At 38.1% G+C, this 24,808-nt stretch overlaps 1 protein-coding gene and 1 pseudogene across 6 annotated transcripts; both read left to right on the top strand.

Annotated features, from left to right (window-relative positions):
• The first annotated feature begins 8,652 nt into the window (after positions 1-8,652).
• On the top strand, positions 8,653-15,875 carry LOC112179249 (histone deacetylase 9). Of its 6 annotated transcripts, XM_024317603.2 has the most exons (15): positions 8,657-8,903; positions 9,025-9,167; positions 9,251-9,363; positions 9,463-9,580; positions 10,305-10,379; positions 10,446-10,665; positions 11,719-11,782; positions 12,131-12,223; positions 12,315-12,423; positions 12,633-12,682; positions 12,765-12,855; positions 13,883-13,953; positions 14,221-14,319; positions 15,369-15,435; positions 15,568-15,875. In XM_024317603.2, the coding sequence occupies exons 2-15, from the start codon at positions 9,131-9,133 to the stop codon at positions 15,657-15,659; spliced, it is 1,299 nt and encodes a 432-aa protein (XP_024173371.1). In that variant the 5' UTR covers positions 8,657-8,903; positions 9,025-9,130; the 3' UTR covers positions 15,660-15,875. The 6 variants fall into 6 exon arrangements, with proteins under 6 accessions (XP_040366984.1, XP_024173371.1, XP_040366983.1 ...); XM_040511050.1 differs by lacking the exons at positions 15,369-15,435; positions 15,568-15,875 and adding an exon at positions 14,546-14,789 and having other exon boundaries at positions 8,653-8,903; XM_040511049.1 differs by lacking the exon at positions 8,657-8,903 and having other exon boundaries at positions 8,945-9,167.
• Positions 15,876-16,052: 177 nt separating this feature from the next.
• LOC112180510 lies at positions 16,053-18,754 on the top strand (annotated as a pseudogene).
• Positions 18,755-24,808: the final 6,054 nt, after the last annotated feature.

Raw genomic sequence — 24,808 nt, 5'->3', positions numbered from 1 at the left:
CTTCTGGGAGCCGGTTCGGTACTTTTCCGGCCGGTTCCTGTGACTTCGCCGCCGGTTCTGGGCTCCTGGGATTGGGGGCTTCAAGGTGTGCGGTGGTGGTTGCTCGGATTTGAGGGTTAAGAAATTACGATTTCAGGGTTAGAGCTTCGTGCTGATAACGTGTTTAGGAGAATCAATATTTGGGGGAGAAATTGTTGTGCTTTCATTGATAATAGGAGACTCTTTATACATAGGATTACAAGCATAGAGGTAGAGTTGTACATAGAAACATATAGGGATAATGCTCATACACCCGGTTTCTGATAAAATACTTCCCAAAAACCCCACTAAACTATTTTTGTTCCTCTCTACCCAGACTTCTGTCCTTTTCATTCCTTCTCACCCAACTCTTCCTTTTCTCTCCCGATCATATCCTTTAAGATATCTTTTGAATAGTACGTTCTGTTTTTCTTTTTTTTTTTTGATGAAACGTGGTGGGCCCATTTTTTATTTTTAAACAGAAGCATGATACGAATTCATCCTCTATCCTAAAGGTAAACAGTACACTTTACTATTCATAATTCCGATTGTTGATAGACTCGAATTAATAGCCATCTGCAAAATTACAAGCAAAGAACTGCAAAAGGAAAGAGAAAAATTGAGAAAACTAAAAGCCTATAGAGATAATCTTGATAGAGAATCACCTAACTATTGGGATATTATCTATAGACTACAGACTAGAATCTATCAAATAGAAGAAGAGATAGATAATCTCTTAGATGTTCTGAAAGAGGAACAAAAACCTCTTGATTATTTGAGCATTGGTTAGATCCGCACATCACTGGTATCAGAGCTTGTAAAATAGCTCAAGGAGAACCCCTCCTTAATGGGGACAATGTCAGAATTGTTACTAGAGAAAATAAATTCTCTACTGAAATCTTCTGATGAGAAATATCAGAAGTTGTTACTAGAAATATCTAGATGTCAGTCGACTCTAGAAAAATTTCCTGCTATAATCCACCAATTGGAAAGATTGGAAAACAAACTGGATTATATCAAAGAGCTTCCAAAAACGGAAGAAGAAAAACTAACAAGTGTTAGTAGAAAAATCAAAGAACAGCAAAAAACGCTGGATTCTATACTGAAGGACAAGAAATTGCCTACAGTAAAAAAGAAGACTAATGGATTCAAACCATTAGAAAAACCAGACACAAATCGTGTTCCAAACATGATTTTTCTGGAACCATCTACTAGTCAGACTAGTATCCGGTATGAAAACCCGGAAAAAAGAGAAATGAAGATGTTAAGCATCTTTGGGAAAAAGAAAGGAGTTCAACTTCTAAATGCCGAAGAATTTGAGTTCAATGAGATTGAACAAGAAGTAAAAAATTCCTCAATCCCAAAGTTAGATTTCAAACAAATCTACAAAAGAGGAAAGTTTGATCTAATGGACAGCCATTATTTTAAACTACTGGAGATTACAACCCCAGCAACCGCCGGTGGAGAGACTGATCTTCTACTGATCACTCTAGCAGAAGTTGCCAGAGCACAAGCAAAAAAATATCAATTTATGCATATTGGAGCAGTCCAAGTAGGCATAAATCTGCTTGCTCGAGAAGGTATAAACTGTTCAGTCCTCTGTGTGCTACAGGACAACAGGTTAACAGACTTCCAAGCTAGTCTGTTGGGAACACTCGAAGCATCTTTATGTGATCAAGTGGCATATTTCAACTGCTTCCCCAACTTCACCACCAGCTTGAAAGATGCAGCTCATTGTCTCAGACTAAGAGTCAAGACAGATGGCATATCCATGAAAGAAGATATGCAAGAACTAGCAATAGTATACAGGATATACTATAAATTGATGAGTACTACAGTAGCCCCTAAGACACGGATTACAAATATCCCAGGTCTTACTACTGGATTCCTCACCAATCAGAAGAACCATTCACAGCAGATCCACAAAGTTACTTGGAATGAAGTAACATTTCCTCTTGAATGGAAACTATCCGGTCCAAAAAAGCAACCGGAAAGAGCGAAAGCAAAAATCTACGAGAGTAGAAGAACTGGAGAAATCAGCCTCAACTTCGACAATCACAGAAAAAGTGATGTCTGTCCTGAGAACCTCAGGATAAACAACAATCTTCTGAGAAGAAGCTACAGCACCAGAGAAGCAAGTATCAGTGGTACAAAACCCACTATAGAAGAGCCGATATCAGAAGAAGATCTGGAAGCTGATCTAAACAGACCAGTCCATATGTTTAGAGCCAAAAGACTCTATGATCTTTATGAAGAAGCTGAGAATTGTGAAAATCCTGAACGATTAGAAAAACTAATCGAAGAAATGAAAGAATTCAAATTCAGAAAGACAAGAAAAGTCTTTCCTTATCAAGATATTGAAATGGAAGATGGAGAAAGCTCCAGAACTTTCATCAAAAAAGAAACAAGGGAAACAAAACTCCCATTCCAAAAAGCCCCCACGGGTAAAAAAGGAGAAAGAAATTCTCAAAGATTTGTCCCAGAAGACAATCTGCCCAGAGTTCCTATCACAAACTACGGAATCTGGTTGAATCTAGACAAGAGTCTAGACAAAAGAAAAACTATTGACCAATGGGTAGACAGCCTGATGATGGCTTCTGCACTCACCCTTGGAAAATTTGAAGCACCAGATTTGCAGGTGTACTATGAAACTACTCTCACTGGAGTAGCAAAAAAGTATTACCTATCTTTCAAAGAAACTGCCAGAGGAAGAGACTGGCTTGAAGAGATAAAAAATTCAAAATCTCCGTATGATTTTGCAGTACCCCTGTACGATCAGTTCTGTGGAGATCTCTCAAATCTGAGTGATAAAGCTAAAGAAACGGCGAAATCAAATATCTATGCTCTCAAAATCTGTGACATGAGATATTTTGAAGAATACCTGAATGAGTTTCAGGAATATTACTGTACTATTGGCGAACTAGAGAATACTGATCTAGTCAACCTGTTGCACAGAAAGCTCCCTGAACCATGGAGAACAGCTGTGAGAGAAAGCATAGCTGAAAAACCAATTGAAAGATTTTCAGTTGGAGGAATTGCCGACAGAATCCGGCAACTACTGAAGGAGCAATGCAAAGCCAATCTTAGAGCTAAGATGGCCAAAAAACAACTCAAAGGAGTTGAAAATTTCTGCTATGGAATACTTGATATGCCCACAAACTGGGGATGTCATGAATCCAATTTCCACAGGAAAAAGAAAAAAGAAAGATATTACTCTAAAAAATTCAAAAAGAGTAATCAGAAGAAGAAGTGGAAGTTCAAGAAAAGTTCCAATTACCAGAAGCAACAAAAAGAAGGTCCAGAAAAGAAATTCTTCAAGAAAAAGAAGAATTCTTCTCAGCATAAACAACCTAGCAAGAAAGCTTGCAGATGTTGGTTGTGCAAAGCCGAAGGACACTATGCAAATGAATGTCCAGAAAAGGGTAAAAGATCTACTAAAGCTCTCTTTGAAGAATATGAGCAAATAGTAGAAGTAGCAAATATGAAAGGCTACGAAATAGCCTATTCTGATGATGAAGAAGATAGCAGGTCAGTCTATTCTGCCTGGTCTGACGAGTCTGAAGAAGAAACTTCATCAGCAGAGTCTGAGAATGATTCTGAAGTAGAGTACTTCGAATCCAGACAAATGAATGTTTTGAAAATCAAAAACTGGGAAGAAAGCAAGACAGAATCCTTCATGTCTTCCTATCAGGTGAACCCTGGTTCATTCGTTTGTGACTACTGCTTCTGTCACGAAAAGAATGGTCTTCCTATGTTCTGTGAAGAGTCTAAGAAGACTTATCATAAAGAATGCTTCATAGCTGAAGCAAGAAGAAAAACCAAGAATGGTCTTGTCAGCCAGCTGGTTGAACAAGAATATGAAGAGTATTTTGCCGAACAAAAGGCAAAAGAAGTAGAAACTCTGTTCCAGGAAACCATGGAACAACCTTCTTCCTTGAAAAAGGAAGAAACCATCGATGAAGAAAAAATCGATGAGGATATTGAACTGGTTGAAATACCAGAAAATGTTGAACTGGTAAAACCACCAGAAACAGTTCATCTCTTGGAAAGACAGGAGACTACTGACACATGGGATCTACTTGGCCAACCATCTGGCAAGTTTGATTATAAAGTCAGATATGATCCTCCATCCTGGTTCAAAAATTCGGACAACCAAGAGATAATTCCTACAGATTGGGATGATATTGATAAGTCATCTACTCAGGAAAATGTTCCGAAAGAAGAATGTAAACCATTCATTCCAACGGAACAAGCTCAAGAAAATGAGCTTCATCAGTCAAAAGTCGTCTCTACAAGTAAATACAGCAACTACATAGAGATTGGACTAAAATTCCCTGATCATAAAAAATATCATCTACATGCCTTTGTAGATAATGGATCAGGATTTACTGTTGCAAAGAGATTTGCAATTCCAGATGAACTCTGGAAAGAAGATAAGAAAAAATCAGCTACTGGGGTTACATTTGATGGAAGCCATCTCACCATGAAAAAAGTAGCAAAAAATGTTCATATCACCATTGGTGGAGGAACATTTATCATCCAGAATGTTTGGCAATCTGAAGGCCAAGGCTCTGATTTCTTGTTGGGAAATGATTTTATTCTCCAACAACGTTTCATTCAGGATGAAGAAGCGATAGGCTTCAGAAAAGGAGAACGGGTGTTCTGGGCAGACCGGCTCACACATGCATTCAGTGTGGTAGGTCCCGGTTTTACGGTGCACTATCAGAGATCGCAACAGAATAGTGGTGATCTTACCCCATACAAACCCAAATTTGAGCCTATACTCCAAATTAAACAACAAGAAGAACTGCTTGTTGAAGAATCTTCAGAAGAAGAAAAAGAAGAAACTAGTGAAGACGAAGAAGCTAGTTTCATCCTCGAGCATAACCTCAAGCACTTTCAGAACAAGCTTGAGTCTCAACAAACTCCCACTCTTGACAAAATCAAGAAACTACTCGAGCAGAATGTAGATACAAATCCTCAGAAGTTTTGGGAAAAAGACCCAGTGGTCTGTGAATTAAGATTGCATGACATGAACGCTATCTGCCATGTCAAAGCCATTCCTCAGTATAAAGAGGAAGATCAAAAGGAATTCAGAAGTGATATTGAAGATCTCTTGAAAAAGAGATTAATTCAACATTCCACTAGCCCTCATCATGCTCCAGCATTCTATGTGAGAAATCATGCAGAAAATCTACGAGGAAAAGCTAGAATGGTTATTGACTACAGAGATGTCAATAAGAAGACTGTCAAAGACGGATATCAGATCGCTCAAGTCAGAGTCCTAATCAACCAGCTCAGAGGAGCTAAAGTCTTTTCGAAATTCGATGCAAAGTCGGGTTTCTGGCAGGTCAAGATGCATCCAGAGAGTATCCCTCTCACTGCATTTGGAACACCACAAGGTCATTACGAGTGGCTGGTAATGCCTTTTGGTCTAAAGCAAGCTCCCTCAATCTTCCAAAGAAAGATGGACAACATCTTCAAGCATGTATCGGAGTTCTGCGTCGTCTATATAGATGACATCCTGGTCTTCTCCAAAAACAGAGAAGAACACATGAAACACCTCCATGAGGTAACAAAGCTGATAGTTCAGCATGGAATTATCCTAGGAGAAAAGAAAATCTTCTTTATCCTTGATGAGGTAGATTTCCTAGGAATAAACATCAAGAATGGAGTAATAAAACTCCAACCTCATATTCTTGAAAAGATCTGGAAGTTCCCAGACAGAATTCCTGATGCTAAGAGTCTAGAGAGATTCCTTGGTGTCATAAATTATGGGAGAGATTTCATCCCTAAAATCTCAGGATTAACAGCAATGTTATCTCCCAAGACAAGCTCCAAACGAAAATGGAACTTCACAGAAGATGATGAAAAGATCGTGAAGCAGATAAAAAATCTCTGCAAAAACCTCCCTCCTCTCCAACAACCAGAAGAGAATGATGAGATTATCCTCCAAACTGATGCGAGTGATAATTACTGGTCTGGTGTTGTTTTGGCGAAAGCGCCTGGAACCAACATTGAAAAAATTTGCAAATTTTGTAGCGGCAAGTTCAGCCCTGCAGAACTGAATTATCCCACAGGGGAAAAAGAAATCTTAGCTGTCAAGAAAACGATTTTAAATTCTCCAGCTTTTCTTGGAAAACCCTTTACTGTTCGCACCGATTGTGCCAGAGTAAAGAATTTTAAAAATTTTAAACTTGATAAAGCTGCTGACAGAGGAAGATTAGCAAATTGGCAATTATTTCTTAACCAATATGATTATACTGTTGAATTAATTGCAGGAAACAAGAACTATCTCCCAGACGCATTGACCAGAGAATTGGCAATGTTCAGCCAAAGAGAAGACGACGAAGGTCGTAATCCCAGAAGTAAAAGGCCTGGGAAAGAACAAGAACCTGAAGAAGATCCAAAAGAAACCAAAGAAAAAATCCTTAAAAGGTTTCTGCTAAGCTCAAAAAGCTTGGCCTCAACTGATCAATCCCAGGGTAAAGGATTGGCTAGCCCGTCTCAAACGGCAGACGGTAAAGGCTCGTCAAGACCGTTGATGGCTGCTGCTTTGCCAAAAAGCAGACCAACTCCTAGTGGAGTTATAAATGTTTTTAATTATGAATTAAGAACTTTTGATACTCCTGTGTTCAGAACTGGCAGGAGACTAGCTTATCACCAGAAGGCAATCCTGGATAATCTTTTATTTGCCTTTCAAGAAAGAAGCAGTGGTCTAATGTTCCCAGCTCTCTTTGCCTTAGCTGAAGAACTTTATGAGAATGCTAGACCACAAACTGAAGAAATCCATATGCAGCAGAGTGCTGTAAGAAAAGAAAAAATTTCCTTCCTCGAAAGTCCAGAAAGTGCTAAAGTCCCTATCATGGCACTTAATGAATCAGAGTGGCATGAATTCCACAATCTGATAGGAAGGCACAATTCAGAAGACCTAGTTCCTCCAACACTCTTCATTGTTGCTGGACCATACGTTGGAAGATACTTGGTAAATGTTCAGAGTGAACATCCTCAAGAACACAAGCTTTGGCTTGTTGAAAATGGTTTTGTCCATAATCTGTGGACTAAAACTAATGATGATCTAAAGGGTTTGCCACCTATTATTGTCAACACAGTCAAGAACATCCGGAAAAATGACTGTACACTTCGGCTGAAGTTCAGATCTACTCCCCCAGAATGGAGTCAGAAGGCAAACGGAGAAGTTGAATATATTCCTCCATACCATTATGTGCGAATTATTCAAAGACAATATCTTCAACCAGCCTGTGTAGCATACAATGGCCAGCCAAATTCAAGCATTCCTTGGATGAAAGCCATGGCTCTGGAATACATAAAAAAGATCATCTCTGAAGACATCAGCAACACCTTCCTGGCAGCAGGAGAAAAAATAATAATCACTGCTTACGATCATCCTGACGTAGTCAGCAGTGACCTATTCCTATCTCTCACCAGAAAAGAGATAGATTCAACTATGGCATGCATGCGGTGGGTGGAAAAGCTTGAAATTGACAACCACTATAAGATGTATGTTGATACTGACGTAGAAGACAATGCTACCACTGTTAGAATGGCCCAGGCGGACAACAGCTCCTTTGTCTTTGGCTATCATTCAGAAACAGACGAAAACATGTAGCATCACGGGTGAAAAACAGCAGGAGCACTTAGAAAAGCAAAAGTTGTTCACGGAGCTGTCCTGTACATTTTTATGTTTTGAATTCTAGTTTGAGTTCCGCTCTCTATATATAGAGCGTTAAGTTCCATTTGTAAGGCATCAGAAAATTGAGAGAAGAGTCTTCACTCAAGAAGTACGACAGCCATAGTAGCAGTGTGTTTCTCATTCAGCAATAGTGTGTTTTCATTACAAGTAAGTATCTGATCTCATCCTTATGGCTAGCTAAACAGTTTTTGCTGTTTACCTAAGAATGAGGCTCTGAATTATTAGCATGTATTACTGTTGAATAAATAAGAGATACCCACCCGGTTTGTCAAAAACCTTTATTAAACTTCTATTTTACGTCTTTGTTCTATCTATAGTTATTTCTCATTCCTGCATACCATCCACAAACATCACCATCCATTTCCTATTTGCCTTTTGAAAATTGAAAAGTTTTTGCTAAACAGACGAAACCAGTTTTAAAACTAAGATTGAAACAAGCAGCAGTGATTCCGCCTGTTAAAGTATCCGTTAGGCAGGAAGCCGTTAGGAGAAAATTAGGCATGTTGAAGGCTAGTTTTGTTTTCGTCTTTGTTTTTAATAGTGTCTCTAAGGGAGGCAAAAGCTCTAAAAATTCAAAATAGCATAGGAACAAACCCTTTTTAGTCTTTTCCTAAGCAAATAGTAAGATACGGAAGGTTTGGTGCATTTGGGAACAATACCTAAGAATTTTGGGCAAACGGGAATTACCCCAAACATATATAATCGTATAATGATTGAATATCTACAAATATCTTCGAGAATATCTCTAACATAAACCTTATTACAACATGCACAAGTAATCTAGAGTTTGGACTGTGAGTTTACTTGAACAGTTACCCAATTGATCGTTGTTTTTAAAATTCAGGTATCAGTTTGTTAGATCACGATAATTTCAGAATCCATCAATGATAAAAATTCAATCGTATATAAGATTATTTACAACACAATTGAACTGGAATAAAGAACAAAAACAAAAAATTGAGGCCTAGAATTTGAAATGGAACCAAAATAAAACTAAAGTTCAACACCGATTGTATATCGAAAATACATAAAGTCAAAGAGATAATAAAATCGCAGCCGAGGGTGAGAAAATCAGAGAAAGAGATTCAAAGAACCAAGAGGCTTCTTGGCTTTCTGTGGCTTCTTGGCTTTCTGTTTCTCGAAGCTTCAAGGGGCGCCCATAAGCTTCAAGGTTTTTCCCTTTCTCTATTTCAACTTTGCAATCTCTGCTCTGATTCTTGAAAGTCATCTGCTTATGCCATTTGCAGCATATATAAACATCTCTATTGAATTCATTTGTTTGTTTTATGCAGATAGATAGATGGATAGATGCATTAAGAAGAAGACGACCAAATTCAATTTTTAGGGTTTTGGGGAGCTCTGAAACCCGGCATTTTTGCTCTTCTGGTTTCTGCAAATATGCGCTCAAAGGATAGAATCTCCTACTTCTATGACGGTACACATCTCAGTCGATTGTTGCTTTTTATGTCTTTTGGTGTTTTCGATTACAGAAATTGAAAACAAAATTGGGTTTTGCAGGGGATGTGGGCAGCGTCTACTTCGGGCCCAACCATCCTATGAAGCCACACCGGCTATGTATGACCCATCACCTTGTCCTCTCATATGATCTCCACAAGAAGATGGAAATTTATGTCAGTTATCTAATTTTTGTCATAATACTGCTAACTCTGCTTCTATTTGGATTCTCGAGGTTTGGATTAAATTTTGATGGCCTTGTTGATTGTTCTTAGCGGCCCCACAAGGCATATCCGGTGGAGCTTGCGCAATTCCATTCCGCTGACTATGTTGAGTTTCTCCACCGGATTACCCCTGACAAGCAGCATTTGTTCTCCATTGAATTGGCAAGATGTATGGTTTTTGCTGACGCTGTTATGCATTTATTGTTCCTTCTGCTATGATGTATGGCCTGATTGTTCTTGTTATGAGCTTGACCAACAGAAAGTTAGTGAGGCCATGTTGGGACATGTGTTATAGGAAACTTGAATAAGGAGATACTATTGTTCCCTGATCTGCAGTTGCCATGTTAAACTGGGCTAGAGAATTTTAGGATGACCTTTGACCCTCCATCTGATTACTGCCATAGTCAATTTCACTAGGCAGTAGTCACTGAACTAGAATAATCCAATTCTTGTTAATCCTTTTAATTTTTTTTTAATGCTTTATTGCTTTTCTTTGAGTTAATGTTTTAATTCAATTAAATGTGAACCAAAAGAAAAATGAAGTATCAGTAAGTCAATTGTGTGGGTGTTACGTAGTTAAATTTAAGCTAGTAGTTGTTGCAGAACTGGATTAGATAGGAATCAAAAGAAAGAGGACGCATATTGACTGCCAAGTTAGGTTCTTGGAACCATGAATTCTAAATGGTTGTTAGACCTATATTTCTGTCTGCACTAAAACTCTGATATGCTCTACGACACTGATTTTTCACTTTATTCTTCTATTTGAGTGATATTTTATAGCTTTCCACATGAGCAATTGAAACCTGTATCTAATTTGACCAAAGTGCCCGGCATCTCTTCCCATTGTGTTGTTGGTTTGCTGATTCTTATGTTTTTTTCTCTTTTCTGTGTAGATAATCTCGGAGAAGATTGCCCTGTATTCGATAACTTGTTTGAATTCTGTCAAATTTATGCTGGTGGCACAATAGGTAATTTAAATTATATGTTTGTAATTGTCAGTTGTGACTACCATACTGATTGAAATCTCAATATAGATGCTGCACGTAGGTTGAACAATAAGCTCTGTGACATTGCTATAAACTGGGCTGGTGGACTACACCATGCGAAAAAGTGTGGGGCATCTGGATTTTGTTACATCAATGACTTGGTCTTGGGTATCTTGGAGCTTCTAAAACATCATGCCCGAGTATTATACATTGACATAGATGTGCATCATGGTGATGGAGTAGAGGAAGCCTTTTATTTTACTGATAGGTAAAAAGCCTGCCTATTATGAATTTGGTTGAGTTCTATCACTGAATGACACTGAATTTATTATAATGAAAAATCTATTCTACCTTATTATGAGCAAATATAGCTCAAATTTGCAGACGTAATACTAGATAACCAATATTCCACTGTATTGATATAATCAAAAGGTGTAAGACTTTAACCAGACAATTCTGAACTTGCAATTGTTGCATCTATAATACTAAAACTACAACGGAAAGGGTGTTGGTAGCGTGAATTAGATTTGTTGGTTAAGATAATAAACTTTGTATGTGGTGTGTGCTAATCTACTATAATTGGATGAACATTAAAAGTTTGAATACACTTTTGATGCATATAGTAGCTAGGAATTGATAGGCAGTGAACCCTTACATTTTTAATCACTCAGCAAGTTCTCTATTAAGAAACATAATGTGATTCCAAGCCATAATTAGACAAGGGCCATGCTGATTATAACTGCATATATGAATGAATACCACTCACCGTCATTGGAATCTTTCTTGAGACTTGGGATATGCTTCTTTCTATGCCCTATCTATCTGTTCCTTACTTCAATAAAAGTATATTCTATATACCTTTGCTTGTTGCCAATCCAACTTCCAGGAAAATTTTGGTAAAGCCAAATTTTTTTTTTTTTTTTTTCCAAAAGTAATGATTTGGGTTTGTTCTCAACACACCCAAATTCTTTCAACTTTTCTATTCTTTCAGTTTGACTATTTTTTTTGTTTTTGTATTGAACCCCTGATCTAGCCTAATCCTAAACCCAATTCCCTACTCTCCCTCACCACTTGGGCTAACCCTAAGGAAAATGTTATCATATATATATGCTTGCAATTCTTGCATTGAGGTTCTTATGAACAATTTATTAAATAAACCCAAATTGAAGGAATACAAGGATCAAAAAGGGTGTATTAATTAACCCTTGGGGTGTGTTAATAACAATTTTTCCTTTTTAAAATAATTTTCTATTACAGAACTGTATGTTGGTTTTTTGATTTGTTGACCTCTTTTACAATTGGTGAAGTTTGACTTGGACAGGGTAATGACTGTTAGTTTTCACAAGTTTGGGGATCTGTTTTTTCCAGGAACAGGTGATGTTAAGGTAACTTTTCACACCCTTTTGTTTGTTTACCTAGTATCTGCAATGGTGAATTTTTTTTTTTTTAAATATTTATTATTATTATTTATTATAGGTACTGCACGATTTAGTTTCTATTAGTGTTGGTCTTAGTGGATGCTTACTTAGTCACATGGAAGTCCTTTAATGCTCAGGCAAGCACTTTTTACACACACACACACAAGCACACTTGCATCAGTGGTCCATTGATCTGGCATGATAGTATATACGTTTTAAAACTTGACTTGTGTATATTATGTTGCATCTTCCACTGCTAGTCTTTATAAATTTGAAATTTGTGATTGTATTCAGTAATGTTATTCTGTTTTGAAGGAAATAGGAGAAAGGGAAGGCAAGTTTTATGCCATCAATGTTCCACTAAAGAATGGAATAGATGATACTAGCTTCACCAGACTTTTCAAGACTGTAAGTTCTGTCAGAAAATTAGAAATTTCTGTTGAGTTTTGGCTTGCTGGTATCAAGTGTATGACTTTTCTTGCAAATTTAAATTTTGTAGATTATTTCCAAGGTTATTGAAACTTATCAACCAGGTGCAATAGTTCTCCAATGTGGGGCAGATTCGCTTGCTGGAGACCGCTTGGGCTGCTTCAATCTCTCCATTGATGGTGCATGTCTTATTGTAATTGAAGCATTTTTTTTTCTCCTCTTCCATAGAATATTGTCAACTAAAAAGGATTCCATTGTTTTCTAATTTTAAAGTTTATCATTATTAATTTAAAATTACTACAGCATGGTCTAAAGATAGTTACAATTTGGTTGTTGCTCATTTTATGGTAAATTTATTATGTGGTACCTCTTTATTGCTTTTTTACAGGTCATGCTGAATGTGTTAGGTTCGTGAAGAAGTTCAATATACCCTTACTGGTATGTTTCTCATTTGAGCAAGTCTTACCAGATTCTCAATGTTATACATCTGGCATACCAAGAATATATCTTCTGCCTGCAGGTCACAGGAGGTGGTGGATACACAAAAGAGAATGTTGCTCGGTGTTGGACTGTTGAAACTGGAGTTCTTCTGGATTCAGATCTTCCCAATGGTATAGCAAATGATTTTTGTACAATCAATTGCACTACATTGTTGCTAGTTTCCTGTGATTTTTTTTTTTTTTTTGTTCTCCTTTTCTTAAAAGCAACAGAATGACAATATGAAGATGAGGTAAAAAAACATGTATAATCTTGGTAAGATAAACCATGTGTATTGTGGACATTGCTTTTTGGATAGGTTCTAAATTTATTCCCTTGTCCTTTCCGGGTTACCCAAAAGAGTTACATATGACGGTCATGATAATGCTGGGTGTAGTTTACTTTCTATGAGTGGATTGTTATTTGCAATGTTCTGGTTTATATATCATAAACACCAGGAAATAAATAAAAGCATTTTATACACTCCCTTTACCTCGTAATATTGATAAACACCAGGAAATAAATAAAAGCATTTTATTCACTCCCTGTACCTCGTAATATTTATATAATTCCCAGTCCAACATTTAAGAAAACATTCATACTTCTGAAATTATAATGTATTTTGAAATCATCCCAGTGGATAATTTTTGCTGAGCTTGTTTCTCCTATTATCATATTTAAATTCACTTACTTACGAGAAGGTTATCAGAATGTGACATGGCATTCAGCTGCACATCTTGATATTAGGATTGTATTGAAATAGATCAGTGACATTTCAAGATTCAGTACCTTATAAATAAAATAGTGTTTGCTGTCTCCAGATTTATATTTTAGCTGCTCTAATCTGGATTGTGCATGATATTTTAAGTTGCTTGGGATTGTTATGCATCTTTATATGACCTTGTTTTAAAATGTCATGGCATTGAAGGGTTCAATGACCTATGAGGTCCTGGTTTGTGTGCATATACTCAAATGTTAACGTTGCTTTTGCAAGCATACTTTTCACATCACTTGACTGATAAAATAATTAGTTTAGTTAAATAGTCATGTGTTGCTCCAAGTTTGCCTGGCCCTTTTCATACAGATGTCGGAATCCTCTTCACTTTAATTCTCGTCTGAATATGAATATATAATTTACCTCTACTGCCTTCTTTCTTGCAGAGATCCCAGAAAATGAGTATATTAAGTATTTTTCACCAGAGTTCTCGTTGAGGATTCCAAATGGCCATATAGTATGTAATGTGTTAAAGTTTATGTAACTGTGCAATTCACTTTAGTAAAATTGATTTGATGGATGTTTATGGGTCAATTTAAGGGTGGTGATTCTGGCACTCCACTTTGCCATATATTTTACGACTTGCACTTCACTTCTGTGGTTAAAAGTGCCGTGCAATTGGTAAAGTGGAGTGCCAAAATCAGCTCCCCAATTTAGTAGGCAGATACTAAATGTACTGTATTCGTTGTTAATAATTCCTTCTTTTTTTTCTGTGGATGTGCAGGAAAACCTAAATAGTAAATCATATCTCAGCACAATTAAAATGCAAGTCTTGGAAAATCTTCGTTGCATCCAACATGCTCCTAGTGTACAATTGCAAGAGGTAAGTAACCAAGTAGATGCCAAAGCAATCAATTATCCAAATATCTAGCATGTCTTGTAGTCAATGCTCTGACACTATAGTTTTTATTTGAATAATATTAAATCCACCTAATCAATTTTCATACTTGCACGTCAATCCTCTCACCTCGCGGCTTGTCAATTTATAATCTGAAATCCAAGAAAAATTTATGCTCTGATGTACTATGGATCACTCATTCCTAGTGCAGCAAGAGCAGAACAAGTTGAAGTTTTTAGTGGTTATGCTCGCACGAGAGACCAAACTATAAGGTCGGTTAAATGTGTTGATTTGGATATCCCAAGATCGATGATGGGCTTTACAGGGTAGGCATTTTTATTAATTGTTCAGGACATCAAACTTAAGAGAGTAGTCATTTATATAAGGACGCATTTGGCACATCAACGTGAAATCCTGAAAAGTCACTAAAGAGACTTTATTTGAGGGTTTTTATAGCTAGTTCAAAAAAGCTTTTAATCGGTGTAGGATTAAGCATGTGGGTGCTTCCAGTTCTAACAGAACTATTAGGGACCCTTTGGTACAGAGTGTTAGCTGTTACTGTATTAAATAGGAATTACAAATGAGTTTGGGTTATGTTTGGTATGACCTGGTACAACAATAAATGGTACTAACTAGGACCATTTCTTTTTAAAACAGTCTCACTAGGTTGCCCACACCAAGTAGGCTGAGAAGGGGATCCATAGCTCAGAACTTTTTTTCGCTCCTTTCTCTCTTGGTTCCTCTCTCCATCAGGAGCGCTCATCTTCCTCGCTCTCTCGCTTATCGCTCTCTCATTGTCGTTACTTGCTCTCTCTTCTTTAGTTAGAGAAATAAATGGTTTGCATTGTGTTGGGGAACAAGCAGATGAAAGAACTTGTGTCTAGTTCACCACCACCCGAAATATAGCCGTAGATTAGTCTAGCTTAAGCTCACCCCCAGTAACGAGTCTTGACAACTAGAGAGGTACACGTTAAATGACCTCCTTATAGTACTATATCATGAGTTGACTTGAATCGATGCCTTGTCTATTGCAGGTTCCACCTGATTTTTATATTCCAGATTTTGATGAAGATGAGCAGAACCCTGATGAACGTGTGCATCGTGAGTTACATTTCTCTTCGAATAATTAGCACTCACATGGATGCAGTAGCACTAGTGTAGTATATTTAGCTTTTGAAATCTGCTGATCTGCTCTCAACATGTGATCTCTATTTTTGTGAATTGTTTCCTCAGAGCATACCCAAGACAAGCACATTCAGCGTGATGACGAATATTATGACGGTGACAATGATAACGATCACAACGTGGAAGATGCACAGAATTAACATTGACATTGTATTTTCGGGGGCCATGGTCAACGATATAAGTGTACAAATAGTAGAGACTACAATAGAATGTAATGCTAGATCAGGAAGTGGATTTTCAGATGTCCCTATAGAATGTGTTGGGCGGCCTGGGGCTAGCCGCATTATTTTCAAGATCCTTTAATTTTTAGGTGTATTGTTTGTCATATAATCATATTTATACTTCAAATTTAATGATTGCTTCAGTGCCAAGTTGGAATCGCTGATTCCATGTTTTAGTGCGGAAACTTTCATTATGTAGAGGTTATATATGCAACAGATTCAATTTGCACAGGGCTGCCTTTGGAGTATTTAGGTTCTTTCAAAGTAACAAATAATTATGAAGGTTAATAAGTTGCCAGTGACCTTTAAACCATTAAACATAAAGATAAGAGCATTCGAAGAATTAGGATTACCCATCAATTTGATGTTCACAGCGCCAACGCTATTCCAAATCAAGTTTGTCATAAGCAAGTATCCAGGGTTATAGCAAATAGAGCTATATAAGACAACCTGCCTCCATCGTAAGGGCTATCAATGAATGTGAATCTTGCTTAGTTTAACTACTTGTTCCAATTAAAGGAAATAAGAATACGTGATTGTGTGTGTAAGTATCCATTTCAATTTTTCTTCTTTAGGTGATTATGTACGCAATTGGGGATTATTTTAGGGTTTAGCAAGGTTTTAGTTATTAAAATTCGCCCTACTTTTATTTAGGGATTATCTCAACCATTCAATTGATTTAATCTGCTCTAGTTTCCAAAATTTATATGCTCTAGACGACCTCTGTTTGTTCTACATTCAATCATGGGCTTTACTCAAATTTTAGTCTTTTTGATGTTGAAATAGGTTATTCCTGAATCAGCTGGGATTGAGTAGCTGTATGTTTGTTTTCAAATGGTAAGTCCAGGTACACGCCATGTCCACCGCCCTCAAAGCAAACGCAGAGCTTGCTCTTGGCTTTGCCTCTTCTTCCAGACCCTCTTGTTCGAAACCCAACTCCATCCATACCCAGCTATCCACATTGCCATCGGGGTCTCTCCCCAACAACTTCTCCGGCCTCTCTATGGCTTCATCAAGTGGAATTTCTCAGAGCAAGCGCGTATGCTCACTTTCGAAGAATGACTCCGGTGAAAGCTCTGGTCAAAATGGTGGTTTTACGTATAAGGATGCTGGTGTTGATATAGACGCCGGGTCGAACTTGTTCGACGAATTGCCAAGATGGCTCTTGGGATTGGAGGCTTTGGAGGCTTTTTCCCTCTCGGTATGAAATTTTGAATTTTGTGTATGCAATTAGTAACAGTTGTGGTTCTCTGTAAGTTTGAGTTTGTTTCTTGGGATGATCAAGTTATATGGTGAACATGCAGGTGATCATTTTCTTGTTGCTGGTACTGATGCATTGTGTGGGAACTAAACTTAAGCTTGCATTTGATACCGGAATTTATGAGACCATTGGTATTGATTTGGTAATACTAATACCCAAGATGAGTCATGTAGTAGTGTACGTGTTTTGATTTCTGTACTGATCAACTTCAGTTCTCAGGTTGCTATGAGTGTCAATGATATTGTCACTTCTGGAGCCAAGCCATTATTTTTCCTTGATTGCTTTGCTACAAGCCGCCTTGATGTTGATCTTGCTGAAAAGGTAGAGCCAAGCCATTATTTAGATTCCCTTTCTTTGTTTAGGTTATCAAGGGAATTGTCGATGGTTGCCAACAATCAGACTGTCCTCTTTTAGGTGGAGAGGTATTCCAAATGACTTAGTTTTGCAATTTCAATTGTCTTGTTGGCTGGGGTATTCTTATGTTAATATGCTTGTACATTGTTTGTTTTCCTCTGTAAACACATGTTATTCATATTTTTGATAAGTAGCACTCAGTGAATTGCATATATTTTCAGACTGCCGAGATGCCGGGTTTCTATGCAGAGGGTGAGTTTGACCTTTGTGGTACTGCGGTTGGAATTGGGCACAAGGAATCAGTGATTGATGGTAAAAACATTGTGGCTGGAGATGTCCTCATTGGCCTACCATCCAGTGGGGTTCATTCCAATGGTTTTTCTCTTGTAAGAAGGTTCGTGTTGTTGAAAGAAAAAACAAACATCTTCCCTGTTTCGCATGTGTAATTAACTTGAACTGTGTTTTTTCTTGTCTGACCCTGTGGTTCTAACTCATGATAAAATTTGCACCGCTGCATCCTTATAGGGTTCTAGCTCATAGTGGGTTGTCTCTGAAGGACCAACTACCGGGTAAATCTGTTACCTTAGGTGAAGCTTTGATGGCCCCACAGTGATATATGTTAAGCAGGTCAACATGAAACCCTGCTTTCAAATATTTTGCATTTGTGCTCATTTTCTTTTCCTTGTTTTTTTTTTTTTTTGAGAAAAATTTGTGGTCATTTTCTTGTTTTGTGTTTAACTAGCTGCTGAAAATGCTTTGTGCGTTTTGCTTTTGCTTGCTGAAACAGGTGCTTGACATAGTTAGCAAGGGAGGTGTGAAGGGGGTAGCCCACATCACAGGAGGTGGGTTCACTGACAATATACCTAGAGTTTTTCCAAAAGGCCTAGGAGCTGTCATCTATAATGATTCATGGGAAGTCCCAGCTGTTTTCAAATGGATCCAAGAGGTAACGAGAATTTCTTCTAATCTCGTCTTATGATTTCTGAGCTGTTCTCTGGCATTTAAGTATCTTATGTGTTTTCTCATTTTATTTATCCAACACTAACACTAGGCTGGAAGAGTAGAAGATGCTGAAATGAGACGAACTTTTAATATGGGTATTGGGATGGTTCTTGTTGTGAGTAAGGAGGCATCCCACAGAATACTTGAAGATGGAAATGGAGCTTATTGCATTGGTGAGGTTGTAACTGGTGAAGGAGTGAGTTATAGACAAAATGTATAACTTGTGGCTCGATCTGTCTTTATGTTCCTTTTTTAACCCATTTGACAAGCTGCGATGCAAGCTACTGCAGCTTGCTTTTGCTGTTGTTTTTGTATCTTGAGTTCTTGACATTCACAGTTTCAGAGGAATTTGTTAGTGTATTGTAAGGCTCCTTTAAGTTATGAGTACCCTTATTCCAATCTGTGCTCAACTTTTGTATTAACTCTGTGTTTTGCCCTTCCCTGCCATGCTCAGTTCTTTTTCCTTCCCCCCCCCCCCCCCCCCCCCCCCTGTGTGATGGTCAAACCGGTAATTACAGTTCCAGTTGCTTGCAATGCATGGTTTAACCTAATCCTATAGCTAGTAAATTTCATTCCAGAGTATATAATGGTCTGCTTCTTACCAATTAATTGATTCTCTGCAACCGCAAATTTCGTAATGGTGTTAAACTATCAAGAAACATCCTCGCAACTAGAAGTGGCAAACGAGCCGCTAGGCCTAAACACGGATGAGCCCGACATGGTTAAAATTGGCCCGACATGACCCGAGCACGATTAATATTGGCTTGACACCTTTGTCCTTTTGCGGAGGTGCAAGTCCACATACATCAACTATGCAATCTCAGCCATCTATATGTAGGGTCCGTTATTTATCACTCAAAACCGTCTAATCTCAGCCGTGTACCGAAGACTCTTCCAAGTATTGGCTACAAGCAGTGATAGTGCCACTGACAAGTAAGAATCAGAAGGTGTTGGGTTGAATGGATGCATAAGGTGGACAAAGAGATCTTGCAATAGATTTATAACCTGCCAATGAAAAATTAAGATACTAAATCCTACAATTTGAGAAGGAAAAAAAAAGGTAGGTGCATTATGCATGTAAGTATGTAACCAATTCTGGATGTTCATCTCCATCTCCAAATACGAAATTAAATATGATCGTTTACTTCATTTGTTCACTTTGTCAAGTATTTATAAATGAGCTTGAACGAATATCTTAATTAGTACGCATAGTGATATGTAACTCTCGCAAGTCACATGTTAATAGATCTCACTCTCAAGACAATTTGGATAGAGTGCTCCCCTTTTTTGCGGGTTAATAGGACTGCCTAGTTCGTCCTTGGCCTGATTGTCTTCGAACAGTCCTACCATCGAGGTGACTTTCTTGATAGAATCGATACCTACTTTGCCTCCTTGACTTGCATAAGATAAACCCACTTTAATATTCCAAATTAGCTGGTTGACTTTCTTGATAAAGTCAGTACTTTACCTCTTTGACTTATATTGAAGGAAACCCATTTTAATATTTTATACCCATGAGGCCATGATTAGCTAGTTGACATAACCACTTACTTTTCAAAGTGGGAATGTCGACACCCTACACATATCCGAGGGAAATTTTCTTCAAAGAGAAAGAAGATTTTTTTTTTTTGGTGAAAGAAAAATAAATTACAAAATAAAGCCCCTTATACAACCTACACTTTGAAAATCAAAATTAAAAACATTAAAAGCATTGAGAGGAAGACCGTCATTCTAGTTAGCTAAGTCAAACGAGTGCGCCAGATTGGCAAAGACATTTGCAACAAAATTTGCTTCTCTTCACACATGCTTGAATTCAATTTCGTACAAGTGATTTGCAAGATGCTTGATGTCATGAACAATTACTCTGATACGCCATGGAATGGTAATACTGTTGTTAATACAACCAATCAGCGCTTTTGAATCCCCTTCAGCTTTTATTCTGGAAAAACCATGAAGAACAACAAATAGCTTGGAGACATGCTCTGAGTGCAATTGCTTCTGAAACCAGAACATTTGAAGGACCTAGTTTTGTGGAAGAGGCTAAAATGGGCAAACCGGCCCTGGTCATTGCGAATAACAAAACATGCAGCTTCTTGATTGTCTAAATAAACTGAGCCATCAAAGTTTAACTTTACATAGTCTTGGAGAGGAGGCTTCCATCTTATAACATTTGTTCTATGTTTTTCTTTGTATCTTATGATGCTTCATATTGGAATCATAATTTTTCATCATGTTGGCAGCAGCATAAGCTATTTAAATAGCATCTCTTCTAGTACATTACGAAATGTATACTGATTTTGAGCAAATTAACCAAATGTTATAACTAATAGCTGTGTATTAATGCCAAATCAGTTTAGAAAAATGACAATGAAAGAAAAGAGGATTGAGAGATTCTAAGTCAGAACTGCAAAAAGGGCAAGAAAGATCTATATATTGAAAGATTAGTGTAAATCAAGTCTCTTGTTTTTAATCTCCCTCTCATTAGCTGCCAAGCAGAATCTTTAAGTTTTGGAGGAATAGATGGCTTCCACATTCTAGTTAGGACTTTAGATCTTGAATGATCTTTTATTCTGCTATTTTGCATATCAGAAGCAGACTTAATAGAACAAAAGCCATTACTTGTAGGATTTTAGACAAACTGATCTTTAAAATTAAAATGAGAAAGAGGAGAAATAATTTGATTTATGACTTCTGGAGGCAGAAGACCATTTAATCTATCAGTTTCCCAAATACCATGCTCAATTTAGTCTATCACCAGATCACTAGTATTAATCAGTCTTTTGGTTATCATTTAATAAAATATTGATCAAAGGAAATGGATATTATAAAGCCAGAAATTTATTTCAGTACCATCTCCAACAATCCACCTGATTCTTTCTTGAAGAAGAGGTCTCAAGTCTAAAATACCTGATAAATTGGGGCATTTAAAGCAAGAAAAAATATGATTGGACACACCTGATAATTTGGCTTTAAGAAGAGTCAATCGTCCTCCTCTTGATAATGTACTTTCCTTCCAGCCTACAAGTTTCTTTCACATTCTCAAAATGATATCTTTAGTGTTAATTGGATCCGTCCAGCAAACAATATTATTAATACCAATGTATCTTCCAATAGTACTTCAATTCTGAACTTGTAAAGTAATAGAGACATAAGCATTAACAGAAAAAAGAAAAAAATGTTGAAGGAATATCGATTTAGTGTGCCTTATCAAACTAGGAGTAGCAATAGGAGAGAAGGTTCTAGATTTCCCAATCCTACACGGATTGGTATTCCTTGTAACATTAGAACTAGCACTTTGTAATCCCTATATATAGGGCTCCTATTCTCAATAATAAGAACACATCTCTCTCATCAATCTCTCTCAAATACATTATACTTAAACACGTTATCAGCACGACTCTAACCACAAAACAGAAAACCAAAACTCATTCACAAATCAGCCCCTAGCTCGAGCTAGCCGAGCCTTCGCTGCAGCCCGAGCGCCCGTGCGCTTGCAACCTTGCACAGCAGCCCCTGCTGCCCCCTCCCTGCAGCCCTGCGTTCCAGCCTGCTGCCACCGAAGCATCCCTGCTGCGCAAACAAGCCAACGCACACCCACTGCATCTTTTTCCCGTTCCTGTGCACATCCGTCTTCTTGCAAGCCTCGAAACATCTAGTTCGGAAGCTCAGATCGAAAAACTTTCTTCATCAAAGTTGTTCATCTCTGTCTCCTCCATCTAACCTCAGAATTTCAGCCTTATCGGAGTCATATTGAGATCTGTACACCAATCGAGGTACAAGCTGTTCAGAACAGAATCTACTCGGATTGCTTCGCTCCATCACGCCTGCATCGACACGCGCGTGATCCAAATACAAGTAAGTATTCAAAAGAGTAAGTTTTGAAGTTCCTATAATTTCAGAATTTATATTTCTTCTTCTTTTCTCGGGGACTTGAAAACCTCCCTTCTTCTACATCCCACCTTTCTTATAACGTGGGTTCGATTTTTGAGAAAAGCGGAATCGTGGGGATTCACGCAATTAACGAACTAAGAGCGTTCGTAAGACTTCGGACTAAGAGCGTCCGTAAGCATCGATTTAACGAACTAAGAGCGTTCGTAAGCTACGGACTAAGAGCGTTCGTGAGCATAGATTTTGACCATTTAAACATCATTGTTTCGGTCTAATCCAATTATTCTTGGAAATCGATTTCTTGGTAGCATAGCTCGGAAATCTTATTTAGTTTTCGTGGAAGCATTGACTCCGAAACTAACTTGTTTTTGTTTCATCTTTCAGGATGTCAAACACAAACAAACTCGATTTTGTTCCATTGGATTATGCAGGCAAAAGGTACTTAATTTGGGTCACTGATGTCGAGATCCACCTCATTGCCCGTGATTTATTGCATACAATCCAAGAGCTTTGTCTTATAGAAACAGCTCCAGACCCTCAAACTGAGAAAGATAATTCCAAGGCACTTGCCTTTATGAAACGTCACATGGATAGTGACCTCCAGTTTGAGTTCATAAATGAGGATAGCGCCATAAAGCTTTGGCATGCGCTTCGCGAACGATATGGCAATGTTCGTGACTCCATCCTTCCGAATACAGAAGCAGAATGGAACGATCTTCGCTTCTCTGAATTTGACACTGTCATGCAATTTTATTCGGAAGCTCTCAGCATCAAAGCAATGATGCGTCTCTGTGGAAAAACAATCACAGAAGACCAATTGATTGAGAAAACCCTCAATACCTTCCCCGTCTATGCTATGAGGTCCTCTGACTTATTCCGGACTCATGTAAATGCAAGGCGAATCACAAGTTTTCAACAGCTTATTGAAGCTATGGTCACTACTGAAAGACATGGCAATGAACTTGTGAAAAGAAGATTTGATAGGCTTCAAGATAGCTATCAAGAGCATCGTCCTATGGCTAGAGAAAGTCGCCATCGACGTCATGATCCATACGATCGAAATGCTCAAGAAGGTAATCGCTCAAGGCGACAATCCCACGACCGTAGGAGGCGTGATTTTGAGGGAAATAGGGTTGGAAACCATGGAGCCAACGTTGGCCATGGGCACCACTTTCCAACGCCACCAGTCCTAGGGACTATGCATATTGCGCCAATGCGCCTCAATCAAGGGAGAATCCTCTTTATGGTGTCTATTTCTGATATGGAACGTCTGATCAATGGACCTGAATTTGCAATATACCTACGAAGGTAGTCGCATCATGGTGATCAAGACTTCGAGTTCACAAAGACTTTAAATCTGGCGATGAAGACAAAATACCGCAGATTTTTATTTATAGTCTTTTATTTTTCCAAGAATTATGTCATGGCAATTATGCCTTATATCAATAAAATGACTTATTGTATTAACTCTTTCCCTCTAAGCGTACTCAAGAGTACTTGTGATGTCTAGGCAAGGTTTGATCTGAGAGAACGGTTTTAAAAGTGAGCAACGCTCCACCAAAATCTCGCCTTACCTTACCTGGTCACAACTAAATTGAAATTGCCGAACGGATAGAGTGACTACGATTTGTCTACGATTTGATTTTTATATTGGATTAGATTATGGTCACGAAACTTTGGTGTCATCATTGGATATTATTAATAAAGTATCGATTTATTTTATCTCATGTCGTAGACATGTTTTTCGAACTTTATTATTTCAAAGATAGAAGAGCCAATGGTTTTCATGTGGAAACACATTGTGAGAATGGACAAGAGTTCCTTTGCATCACCTCTAATGACTACGGACATAAACGAGTATTAGAGAAACTTATGTGTCGCTCTAGTGGGTTGTATGCAACCACTATTCGAGTCATTGAATCCAACCATGTCATGAGAGATGATTTATGGGATTCCGACACGTATAGGCTTTGGCACGACCGTTTGGGACACCCAGGTCGTGACATGATGATCCGTATATTAAAGACTTCACCCGGACATCCCTTTTTCAGAACGAAAGGAAGTAAAACTTGAAATTTGGATCAAGGAGGAGCACCTGCGCCTCACGGTGCCTTCCCCCTTCAAGTCCGGCCACCACTAGCCGGCGCCGCCATCCCCCTGCGGCTCAAGGGTGGCTTTGACGCCACCTCTGCTCCTCTGACTCAAATTTCGACTTCTAAAGTCCATTGTGACTTCATGGCTCAACCAAAATCCTCATTGGTTGTTTCCAAAGCCCATCATTCGTTCTGCAAAGCCTGCTCTTTAGCAAAGTTAGGATCGAGACCATCCTATGCAAAGGACACCAAAGAAAATATACCATTCTTGCAAAGAATCCAAGGTGATATTTGTGGACCTATTCAACCACCATGCGGACCATTTAGATATTTTATGGTGTTGGTTGATGCATCGACACGCTGGTCACATGTCATGCTATTGTCCACAAGGAACGCTGCATTTGCTAAACTCCTAGCACAAATAATTAAGTTACGGGCTCACCACCCTGATCATCCCATTAAGTCTATAA

This window comes from Rosa chinensis, chromosome 7 (assembly GCF_002994745.2).
Source record: "Rosa chinensis cultivar Old Blush chromosome 7, RchiOBHm-V2, whole genome shotgun sequence".
In the NCBI taxonomy this organism is placed as follows: Eukaryota; Viridiplantae; Streptophyta; class Magnoliopsida; order Rosales; family Rosaceae; genus Rosa; species Rosa chinensis.
Note: the sequence above shows the minus strand (reverse complement) of the source record. Positions and strands in the feature narration are given on the sequence as shown.

What these genes read in the sequence shown, in the direction of transcription:
- LOC112179249 (XM_024317603.2), top strand. Translation starts at nt 9,131, where the DNA reads ATGCGCTCAAAGGATAGAATCTCCTACTTCTATGACG. An exon ending in TTATGCTGGTGGCACAATAG is followed by an intron (nt 10,380 to 10,445) that starts GTAATTTAAATT and finishes ATCTCAATATAG; the next exon opens with ATGCTGCACGTAGGTTGAAC. An exon ending in GGATTCCAAATGGCCATATA is followed by an intron (nt 13,954 to 14,220) that starts GTATGTAATGTG and finishes GTGGATGTGCAG; the next exon opens with GAAAACCTAAATAGTAAATC.